The following is a 12797-nucleotide window of genomic DNA, read 5'->3' as shown; positions in this document are numbered from 1 at the left end:
ATACATGCAGCTTTTACCAGCTAAATCCTCCTCTATTTTCCTGAGGCACGTTCTGATCTATTACACTCTGTTTCCGTTCCTAATGCTTTAAATATAAGAAACAGCTGCGCACAGACAACATAATTCACTGGAAACCTAAAATCGCATCCCTGCTTCATCCAGCTAAACTCCAGAGAGCCTGAAATCTGCAAATATGCTGAATATTGATCAGCTCCATGATATAATCAAACATGACAGCATGTTTGTAAGCTATCCTGCATCTGTAGGGCTAATAAAGTCATCTAAAACATGCAGCCATCGGCCTGCTAACACAATCACAGCTTCATTTAACCACCACGACTGACAAAGATTTCCAGGGAAAACGACTCCAGATACAAGCCAGGCAAATGCGATCCGGATAGACAGAAGCAGAGGAGAAACAAGGAAATTGTGTGAGTGTGACAGCTGTCGTTTCTCTTTGCATAAGAAAAAAACCCTTCTGCAATCACTTGACAAGTACGACAAACCTAAGTGTGTGTGTGTGTGTGTGTCCACGAGAGAGATGTCACACAAACAAGCTGCTATTTCCCACATCCAAAGTAGATTTAAAGTGCTAAAAAAAGTTTTGAAATGCAAATAAAGGTACAAGTTTAATTTAATCGCACACTTCTCCACACAAAACGTGTCTGTTTGCACATATTCGCACAGGAAGCCGAAGAAACGTCCTGCTTTCACAGCTCTTCAGGCTCACTGTAACTGGAGTTACTTAAGATTCAAAGATCCAATTGTGAGTCGGCGAGCAGGATGAAGAAAACAAACAAAACACTCGCACGCAAAGGCATTCAAATGTGTTACACGAGCAGAAAACTAACAAGAGATCGAGAGTCTCCTTCCACTGACTAACCCTAAAATCTTGCTGTGGAAACATTTCTCACAGACTTGAACTACTACAACAACCCAAACCTAATAATAAATACATACAATAAACATTAAAAAAAAACTAATAAAAAGTACAAAAACACACAACAAAATCATTTCCTGCTACTGTAGCAAGTTATTATAGTTAACTGAAACTATATATATATATATAAAAAAAAACATTAACTTATTTTCTTTATAGGAACCAACATTGCTCATCAACTTGAAGTAGTATACTAATAAAGAATAAATAATAACTATACATAAATAAATACATACATACATAAAAATGACACACAACAAAATCCCTAAAAATGTGCAGTTAGTAAGCAGGATTATTCCAGTGTTGGTATAGTTACTTGAAAAAAATTATTAGTTACTAGTTACTAATTACTTCTGTAAATTGTAATGAGATTACTTTACTAGTGACTGCATTTGAAAAGTAACTTTACTACTTATTACTTTACTTTACTTTTTTAGGGCCCTATGAAATTTAATTTTTTTCTCAACTCCTTTTTAATGGTTAAATTTAATTGTATTAATCAAATACTTGTCTTTAAATTAAACCGGACTCTTATTTTGACGTGTACGTGAATACTTTTACAGTTCTGTGTATGTGATGTGATGCTAGTTTTACTCAAATCAAAAGGTCAAATGCTCATGAAGTGATACTAATTAAAACTAAATAAAACAAATTAAATTAAAAAAACACTAATAAAATTGATAAGACACCAATATTACTTAAACTTAAATTTTTAAAACTAAAAATTTAATTAAAAAAACAAAATTATGGTCTACCTTCAAATATTACCACAAACTACACTTATTATTATTTTAATTTTTTATAATTATTATTTAAAAAAACATCAATGTTTCAAATTCAAATAGCATGTTTTACAAAAAAGAAATTCAATTTAAAGACCGATATTGGCGTGTTTTGTTCAGATATGCACATATGCATAGCATTATGGAAAAATAAATATGCGCTCCATCAGGTTTACTGAAAGGCCATTTATTCATAGTGCTTGCTATGAATCCTTTATTCCAATCACATGGCTGGGACGAATCGAAACGCAGCGATCCAAGCAAACAAAGTTTCCCTCTTTCCTAGGCTCTTCAAAACCACTGATTACAAGAAAATGTTTCTAAATGAGCTCTTGACGCCCTCAGTATTTTCCACATGCGGGTGCAATCTGGCTTGTGTCTGCAGGTTTCTCTGTGAACGAGTCTCCAGCGAGCCGTAGATGAGCAGAATGAACTCCGTTTAAGCACCGGCCGGTTAAACGCTCGCGAGCGCTGTTTCTAACCGTTAATCTTGTTAAGCGGACACTATTATAGCCACAAATCCCTGCAGTCAAAATAACTTTAAAATGCACTAATGAAGAGAAGAAGTGGGAGAGCTTCGGTGAAATTAATTAGATACTTCTCACGCTATTAACAACCGTCCCCGAACAAAGAAATTAAGAGCGTCAAAAATATCCTGACTGACACAAAACTATTCTTGATGATTTCTCTTGGTATATCCGTGCGAGTTGGATCTATAGTCTATTTAGAGACCAGAGATAATGTAAACCAGGGAGCACGTTTCTGCCCATGCGATGAAAGTCAATGGGGTCTAAAACAGAATTAGACTGCACTGACCTTCTATGGACTGAAAACCAACAATATTTATACTGTGTTTTACAGTATAAATAAAGGTACATAGGTTTGAAATTACATGCATTAATGATGAGTCATTTGCAAACATTACAAATCTTTTGTAACACTTTTTGTCACTTGTGATCGATTTTACAAATCCCATAACAAATCACATGACCACAGTATTCAGCGGCTGATGTTTCTCAATCAAGAGAGTCGTGCGATAAATACGTTAATATAAGCCCAGCTGAGGGTTTTGTGGTTTTGAGGGACATCAGAATGCAGACAAACACACACTGCTTCAGACGCGCTGAGTTTCCTCAAGGTTGCATCATGGGAAAGATGAAGAAGCTCAGGTTATTCATTCAATGTGTGTGTGAGAGCGAGTAGAGGTATGTGTCAAACACACACACATACACACACACACATAATAAGAACGGGCATTGTGATGTCTACACGAGAAGCCGACAGTCCACCTGCCCTAGTTATTAATTGTTGTTCTGTGTATATATGCATCGGAGGATGTTTTTGGCTGTTAAACACATCCTCCTGTCTGTGTGTGCGAGACTTTAAACCTTCCTCAGACTGTCGACTGCTGCTGTGTGCAGCACATACACTGATCTACCGTGAAAATACTGCCACAGAAGGAAAAAAAGCCTGTTTGGTCTCTGGATTTGGATTGTGTGAAATGTTTTGAAGCTCAGAATCCTCCGTACTACATCCTCCATCCAGATACCATACACTTCGAATGTGTGTCGAGATGTTTGAGGAGTTTCAAACACACTCTCTCTAATAGTAGGTGTATTTTATGTTAAATGGCACACACTTTATGTCCCTTTCTGTTCCTTCATGTGTGACTGGTTCAGTCAAAGCATATATATATATATATATATATATATATATATATATATATATATATATATATATATATATATATATATATATATATATTCATTAAAGAAAAAGGGATCTTTCTTTTTTTTACCATATATATGAATTAAAATGTGCATATTTGTCTAAATTAAGCTAGTGTGATCTTAAACCAAGGAAGAAAAAAAATCTGATAAAATTTGTTTCACTATAAAAGAATATATGTAACTTACGTAGGTGAAGTTTTTTTTTTTCACATGGATTTATTGTATACCATTGAATAATGACTGAATACATAAGCTTAAGCAACAAAATATTGTTTATTTTTGTTCAACCAAGTCTAACAGACCCGTGCAATTTTTGCCATTAAGTGTAGCAATAGCATATTTAGAAACAATTTAGAAATAGTACATTTCAGAAATTCAGGTAGCTTATAGGTGCTGGAACCTTCTGTAAAGTGTTTTTTAAGTAAAACACAATACTGTCAATTACATTCAGAACATTGGAAACACTGACTATTAGAAAACATCTCTCTGTTGCTTCAGAGGCCATAACATACTAAGTCCAACTCTCAATAACCTTGGCCAAAACAATAAAGAGTTCAACATAAACTGTTGCACCAACAAAATAATACATAGTTCAACATAAAGTGTAAAGTCCACGCTAGCTGCTATATGTTTTGCGTTGAGGTGATACTTGAGGCTCGATGTGCTGCAGTGATATGCGAACGCTAGTTGGTGCTTCAGTATAATCGGTCCGCCGAAACTCATCCAGTGAGAAACGTTCTGCGGTGCAAAAATACGTTATAAAAAATGCGGGAATTTTTTTTTCTGTAATTAATTAATCTTAGTTAACGCGTTATTTTTTGTGTAATTAATTAATCTCAATTAACGTGTTAAAGTCCCGGCCCTAATATATATATATATATATTTCTTTATAAATCTTTTTAAAAACAACCATTTTTCTCCACAGTCCGTGGATGCAATAATTTGCTAAACCATTTCATTATTCATTATTTGTTTCATTATTTATTTTTTCAGTCCAAATATCTAACCATTCTTACATCAAGACATTTACTTGGAGGAAAATGCTAATGCTATGAGAAATTAAGTCTCAAAAATAATAATAAAATAAATTAATAAAAAATAATAATAATAACTTAATTATTTAATATAACTTAATTATTAATATATTAAACTACTTAATTCAAAGAGAAAGCAAGTCTATTCTCCAACACTGTGTGATTGTGCAACCCAAACCTCATTTTATTAATTGAATTCATTTTTATTTATTTATTTGGACCCACTTTATATTAAGTGGCCTTAACTACTATGTACTTACATTTAAAGTAATAATTTAGTACAATGTACTTATTGTGTACATACATGCTTTTACATTGTACTTATATTAAAAAAAAAAAATAGATGTCATTACATCTGTATTTAATTTCTGTAATTACATTTATAATTACACTGTTGACCCATACTTTACACCTTAACCCACCCTTAAACTTACCCATACCTCCAACCCTCTCCCTAACCTTACCCCATCTCACCTCAACAGCAGCAAAAGTGTTTTACAATACAATTTGAACACAATAAGTACTTTGTACTTATGTTTTTATGTAAGTACATAGTAGTAAAGGCCACCTAATATAAAGTGGGACCATTTATTTAATATAAATTGCAATTAATACAAATACAAGATTTATAGGAAAAACATAAGCATGAAGGTCCAACCTTAAACATAACTGTCAGTGGAGCGTAAACAGATTGTATGAAAAAGAGCAAATGAAATTGTACAAATTAATATGAATTAATCCCAGATTTGCCAAAACAAAAATAGTAGCACATAACCACCATTAGACAGTGTTGGTTTGGACCTGGACGCATACAGGATCTGCGCTCATCTCTAAGTAGATTAGTAAGTGAGAGATTGTCTGGGATTATCCTGGGATATTAAGAGAACATCTTTATTTGCCTGTAAACTCAAACATGACTTTAATCTGTGGTTTAACACAGACATCATGAGGACTGTAGAGACTCAATACCTGATGAAGACTAATCCATTCACCTTTGAGCCATCCACACACTTCAAATACACAATCACAATGTGTGTTAAACAATGCAGCAAATACCAGTAAATTAACTACTGCGCTTGTTTTATTCATTGTTTTATTCGATCTCCCGTAACGCTGCATCTGAAATAGAAACTCCTACAGATTCATATTTAATAAGGTCAGCCATAAAATATAACTATGTCCACACCTTCTTAAAGTTTCACTGTGTGTCTTTAGTGAATCCTGACAGTAGGAAAAAGTGCACAAAAGTTTGCAATAATTAGGATTTTTTTTATTTAATTTTTTTTATGTTTTTGAGAGAAGATGCTTTCTCGCATCAAGACTGCATTTATTCAGCAGAGATCATAAACATGAGTAAGTCTCTTTTTATTTATTTATTTATAAACTTGTACTAGTCTTCAAATAACGTGTAAACATTTTACTAGTTAGACTTTTTCCAAATGATAATTCCTGACTAAATGTATAATCAAGTGAAATATTATGAAGTTTCAATAACTATATACACTACTATACCATTCAAAAGCTTGATATAAATAATATAAATGTAACAAATAAATGTAACTGTAACAAATGTAACAAACAATGCTGCTCTTTTAATTTATCCCCCCTAAAAAACCTGAAAAATATTCTCAGCTCTTTAATCTTTAATAATAATAATAATAATAATAAATGGGTTTTTTGGTAGAAAATAAGATTGTTAAAAGGATTTCTGAAGGATTGTGTGACTGGAGTAATGATGCAAAAAATTAGTTTGAAAGTAAGCTTTGATTGTTCCTAATAAACTGTTTAACTGCTCCCCCAAGTGGATATTAAATTATGTTGTGGGATAATTAAATATATTCTTAATAAACTACAAACATAAAATTATATAGATTTATTTTATTCTCACATTCTTTCTTGTAACTCCTCACTCTCAGTGTCACAGCTGAATGAGAGGCTCATTATGCAGCTCATTATGCGGCTCATTGTGCAGCTCATTATGCAGCTCATTATGCGGCTCATTATGCGGCTCATTATGCGGCTCATTATGCAGGCCTTTGTCTTCTCAGGTGTAAATCACAATGATATTCATGATAGTTGACGCCTACTCGCATATGACTTTTACCAACAAAAAGTGTCTTAGAAAATTTAAATCAATATATTGTTTTCTGTGAATGAGTAAACAAGATGATTTTCACATAATTTAGAAAATAAAAATCCAGGCTACAAGCTCCAGTTCTCAACAGTCCCGGGATCCAATGTTATGTACGTGTTTTATGGCCTTATTCAAGTTTTTTTACATTTTTAGTTTTTCACTAACCATGCATAACATTTTTTTTCTCAAAAATACAATCATGTACATACATGCATTTCACATATTATTATAGCCCAGTTTGTGCTGATTACAGTGATATTAGACTTTACCCATTTAGATATTTATAAGAAAGGGAAAAAAACACAGATGTCAGGGCATGACAAAACTTCTCTAGGCCCCAAAAATACCCTTAGACTCCAGAGGGTTAATCAAGAAAAAACAGCAAATCAGTGAAATTGTGAAATATTTGCAACAGCTGTTTTCTATTTAAATATATTCGAAAATGTAATTTATTTCTGTGATGCGCAGCTGTATTTTCAGCATTACTCCAGTCTTCAGTGTCACATGATCTTCAGAAATCATAATATGCTTATTTACTGCTCAAGAAACATTTCTCAATTTATTTATTTATATATATATATATATATATATATATATATATATATATATATATATATATATATATATATATATATATATTAGAATTACAATATTACCAAAAAATGTTTTACTTCCAAATGGAGACTTTCAGTCACATAGCACACAAATTCGTCCTTCAAATTCCTCATAAAAATGTACAATGTGAACAATAAACCACTGTAGACATCAGTATTTTAGGAAAGCTTCAGCAGCAAATGATTCTTTCCTCAACGAAGGACAAAAACACTCCCACAGGTAATTTAATTACAGCATTAGGTTTCAGTATCTCCAGCCTTTAAAAACATGAGCGCTGCTTCTCTTTTTGCTCTACAGCAGTTCAGAGCTGGATCGGTGGATGTGTGTGAGCTTTTAAGTCTATCTGTCAGAGTATTCGGGGCAATTTCTGTTTTTCTGACTGTTGCATATCAAGTGGAAAAAAGGAACAACGCAGCTCATTCGCTTTTTAAATTAGTCGAGCCTTATAACATGGATACCCACAAACACATGGTAAATAAAAAACGATTGACCTAATGCTATTTTCTCTAATTTTCTCTCTAAATCCCTCTTTCCTACTTCTCCTGCTCTGCTTTATTACAATTACGTTCCTCTCTGTCCAACATTCATATCCTCTGTAATGACGGCAGCACCTCTAATCGCCCATTATGGTCATTTTCTGTTCAAGGAAGAGAGAAGCTGGTTTCTCTGAATCAAACATTAGGGTTTACACTGTCCCCAAAATATAAGTAAACTGCCTACATAAGCCACATTTCTGCGTGCACTACTAAGAGCCCTTAAAACAAGTATGCAACATAATCAAGCTGAGATTCTAAACAGCTTATTTAGAAACATTTCAAGGCACTAATGCATTATTATATTACACTAATACACAAGAAATTCAATCTAGTGGCACACATGAACTATTTTCCCCAATATGTGTTATTATTTGCTTATTACACGATCATGCTGCTAGCTTAACAACATTCGATTAGCATCAAATATTGCCTTTTGCATTTCGTATAATTCATATTCATATTATGTTTGTGGTGTTTTTTACAATGAAAGCATAAGACTCACCCAGAGTCGCAGGCTCCAGCACACTAGCCAATAGCAGCACTTGTAACACTCCCATGGCCCCGCCCCTCATTCTGGATTGGCTGGTTTGCGCGTGGCTCCTCCCCTTCCAGCTGATTGGTTAGGTGAGTATGCAGCGAGTTCACTCAAGATTTGCAGCTCAGTGGTTCTTTCTGTCCAAGAATTCTCAAGCCACCTATGAACACACAAAGAGAAGAAACTACTGTTTCAGTGGTCAACAGCCAATACTCACTCATACACACATAAACGCAAAAGTTGGAATACATTTTGAAATTGTGTTTTTGCCATTAACGGTCAACTAACTTAAATAAGTTGAAGTTTACTTTTTAGTTTCCCATATTTCAATAATTCAGTGTTATGGATCGTAGTTCTGTGGCATTATTATTCAAAACCAGCAGCGTATGTCCGATGTGTCAGTCTGAAACAACACTGTCTCCCAGAAGCAGCGGGCGATTGTTCTGACAGCCGATGACAGTGATGGACCGTCCCGGGTCAAAGGTCACTTGACAAGGACGTTTTCACTCAACAAAAACAAACCAGAAAAACCCTGTTTATAAGGTCAACACATTCTCCTGCAGGCAGCGGAAGACTAAATAACTCCACATGTCTGTGTGGGAACTGAGAAGTGCTGTCCCATGATGCTTTGCACCACTGCTTTAGTGTTAATTAGGAAATAACACCAAACGATGATCATAACAGGCATATAATGACAGCATGTCACAGAAGCAGAACACACATCAACGCTTTTAGAGATTTAAAGCCTTGTGGAAGTGCATTGTGAGAGCTTTCAGATAAACCCTGGTTACAAACAAGCCTTTAAACACCTCTCTCTCTCTGAAAATGAAAAAGTAAATGCTAATTTGCTTATGTAGCTATGATTAACATGGTCATGGTTTCCGTTAAGGTTTTTATTAATATTTTTTTTTTTCTTAAATTTATTAGGAAGAAATGTATACATTCAATATTTATTGATTCTACATAGTACTTAGTTTTCTTTTTCTCTCTCGCTAACCCTTTCCATATGTAAACAAACACATTTTAAATGTATTAATTATATTTATTTTTAATATCCAGTATTGCTATTTTATTTTATTTCTGTTTTATCTCACTTATAAATACATTTATATTTAATCATTTAGCAGACACTTTTATCCAAAGCGACTTACAAATGAGAAATAAATAGTTTTTAGTTGACAATAATAACACTGTTATGCACACATGCCAGTTCCTTTAATGTTTACAATGTTTTTGTTTTTTGTATTACTTGCTGCATCACATTTCTTTTATCATGGCAGATATTTTCTTTTAATATTATAAAACTGCTTCAAAATAAATAAATAAATAAATCTTAAACTAAAATGTAAAAATAAAAAAATCTAAAATACTGTAATCATATATAAATAATACTAAAATATAAATCTAATAGTAAATTTTAACTATAAATAAGAAATACTTTTTAATCATAGTATATATAAAATATTAAAATAACACTGGTTAACCAAAAAAAATAAATCGTCTGTTTTCTGAGCCTCATGATTTGATCACATCTTTTGTAATTGTATTTATTTTTAGTCATTTATTTTTTCGTCTTGGAAATAGTATGACCATTAAAAATGTATTGTGATTCATGTTTTCCGAATCGTGTGTCTGTTGTTGTTTTGTTTTGTTTTTTTGGTTCCTTAATTTGTGATTCCACTTTCTTGCATGATGCTAAATAAACTGTCAGGCATGTTTTGTGTGCTCTTGTTTTTGTATCATATCAGGACACAACTCTGTATAATGACATGGGTATGACACAGGTATTACAAGGAGAGGGTTACTTATGAGGATATAACCCATGTCCCCATTTTTCAAAACGCTTATAAATCATACAGAATGAGGTTTTTTGAGAAAGTACAAATGCACAAAGTTTCCTGTGAGGGAATATGATTTCATACGGTTCCACACTCATAAACATCTGTGGAACTAGAGGACATTAGGTGATAGGTGAGACGTGTGTGATGTTATAAGGGTGTGACAGTAAGATTTACAGCTGTTCATGCACTCAGTGTTTAATACTCAGCCCTGCCTAATACATATGATCATGATGATAAAAGCTGCCGCTCAATATCTAATCACAGTTTTGCTGATGCCCTGCAGGAACAGCCAGATAAAATTAGTGTAAGGTTTGAGACCGACCATCTAAACCATTAAGTTAACTAAAATTAAAACAAACAAATAAACAATAAATAAATAAATGAATGAATAAATAATGGTACTTAAAAATTTAAACAATAATAATAACTTATTTTATGTCAGTTAGTTTCCAATGCCACATTTCAAATTTTATTTTTGTTTAACTTGAAATACCACAATAACAAACTGAAACTAAAATAACAATTAATATGAACTATATAGACATATTTAAAAACAACCAAAAGTAAATATATATATATATATATATATATATATATATATATATATATATATATATATATATATATATATATATATATATATATATATATATATATATTATGTTTTAAAATAATAAGTAGCTTTAGCACAAAAGCAGTCTTTATTTACTTTTTTTTTAGCTGTAATTTCTAGCACAGGAGATAAATTAAAAGAAAAATAAACAGATGGAAAGATTATAAATTAAAGCCGATAACATCCTTATTGTGTACATATGGAGATTCAGGAGTGAAACAACACATTTGTTTTAGAGAACCAATTCAGCCTCTTTACAATTCAACACACACACACACACACTAAAATCCCTCAACACAAAGCTGTGTGTATGAACACCTGTGTCACGCAAAGCTTCTGTCATATGCATTCTTGCATGCAGTGTGATTGTGTGTATAGATGCTAAGCTGTTTGTCTTTTGGCATTCTCGTTTAGATTTCTTTCGAGGCCATTCTGTGAGTATATACGGCATCATAACTGAATGAGAGTATGGTCTACACTACACACAAACACACAAGCTTTTTTGAGAAAGTAAAAATGCACAAAGTTTCCTGTGAGGGTTAGGGTTAGGTGTAGGGTTGGTGTAGGGCCATAGAATATACAGTTTGTACAGTATAAATTTGTACAGTTTGTACAGTATATATCTTGCTTCCGCCGAGGCCCGGCGCCAGTCTGGGGAAGCTATCGGGCCAGAAATGTCCTCATTAACTCAGAAACCAGCTTTGGATCTTCTTCAACTTAAAATTACCACAGGAAACGTTTGAAGGTCGCACACTCACCAGTGTAAACATATGCTCAAACACACACACATGCAAACACAACACTGATCTGAATACAACCTATTGGCAAACACTCCACTAAACAAACACACACACACACACACACACTGAACCCCCTAATTACTGTGTATCCTTTGTGACGGTCTCAGATATTGAACTATATCCTCAGTAAGATGACGTATTTGATTGTCTGCAGACACTATTTCACACAAACATGTCAAGAAATGTCACTGGAATCGATAGATACAATTGCATTGCCATCATTTATGCAATTCCCACAATTAAGTTTTTTTCAGGCAGTGACAAATAGAAGAGTTTTTTTTTTATTTTATTTTTTTTTTTACTACTTTGTACATACTATTATAGCATTTGTTAATATTTTGATTTAGCTTTTATTTTGATAGTTTCAGTAGCTTTCTGTGCTTAGGCCATTTTATTATTATTATTATTATTATTATTATTATTATTATTATTATTATTATTATTATTATATTTGTTATTGCATTTCAGCTTAAGTTTTAGTAATTTTAGTAGTTCTACTTACAAATTAGAAATGTTGCATGTTTTTAATTCATTAATTCATTTATTTTAATATTACTAATTTTTTATTATTGTTCCTTTTTTTAATTAGTTTCTTTTGTTTTCATCATGTACATTTTATATTGTTTTTGTTTGTTTGTTTGTTTTCTTTTGTTTATAATATATTCAACATGTACAAAATATTTACATTTAAAATGGTTTAAATTGAATGCCAATTTTTTTTCTTATCAAATTATTTTTTATTATGGAAAACCAAAATAAATCCTAATTTAAATACTATTTTAACAAACACACAGACACACACACACACATACACACACAAATAATACAAATAAAAAATAAAATAAAAATAAAAAAAATAAAAGATTATGTAGGTTTTCTTGTCACGTATTCATTTTTTTTCATAAGGCTTTCTCTTATATATCAGATATCAGGGCAGGTTCAGTGTCCCGGTTGAACCAGCAGGTCTTTGATGTTCTCCTCGTTCTTGTGTGTGTTTAGTTGCATTTCAGAAGCTGCATAACAGACCAGGCTTTATGTCACTTGTTAAAAACTGCTGGAAGTCTTGCTCTTCCTCAGAGCTCTGCCGGTGTAATTTGGGCAGCAATCAAATCAGACAGAAGTTTGTCACACATTTTCAAGCGTGTGTTTTCTTCACATCTCTGTGTGTGTGTGTGTGTGTGTGTGTGTGTGTGTGTGTGTGTGTGTGTGTGTGTGTGTGTGTGTGTGTGTGTGTGTG

At 32.7% G+C, this 12797-nt stretch overlaps 1 protein-coding gene across 24 annotated transcripts in view; it reads right to left on the bottom strand.

Moving 5' to 3' along the window:
- Positions 1 to 12797, bottom strand: part of LOC113051738 (adhesion G protein-coupled receptor L3) — a 245423-nt gene that overhangs the window by 176053 nt on the left and 56573 nt on the right. For all 24 annotated transcript variants that reach the window (XM_026215749.1, XM_026215753.1, XM_026215761.1 and 21 more), the window contains exon 2: positions 8274 to 8466. In XM_026215749.1, the coding sequence (XP_026071534.1) occupies positions 8274 to 8343 (70 nt within the window). In that variant the 5' untranslated portion in view covers positions 8344 to 8466. The remainder of the gene's footprint in view (positions 1 to 8273; positions 8467 to 12797) is intronic.

Source organism: Carassius auratus, chromosome 32 (genome assembly GCF_003368295.1).
Source record: "Carassius auratus strain Wakin chromosome 32, ASM336829v1, whole genome shotgun sequence".
In the NCBI taxonomy this organism is placed as follows: Eukaryota; Metazoa; Chordata; class Actinopteri; order Cypriniformes; family Cyprinidae; genus Carassius; species Carassius auratus.
The sequence above is the reverse complement of the archived record's forward strand: the minus strand, read 5'-3'. Positions and strand labels throughout refer to the sequence as shown.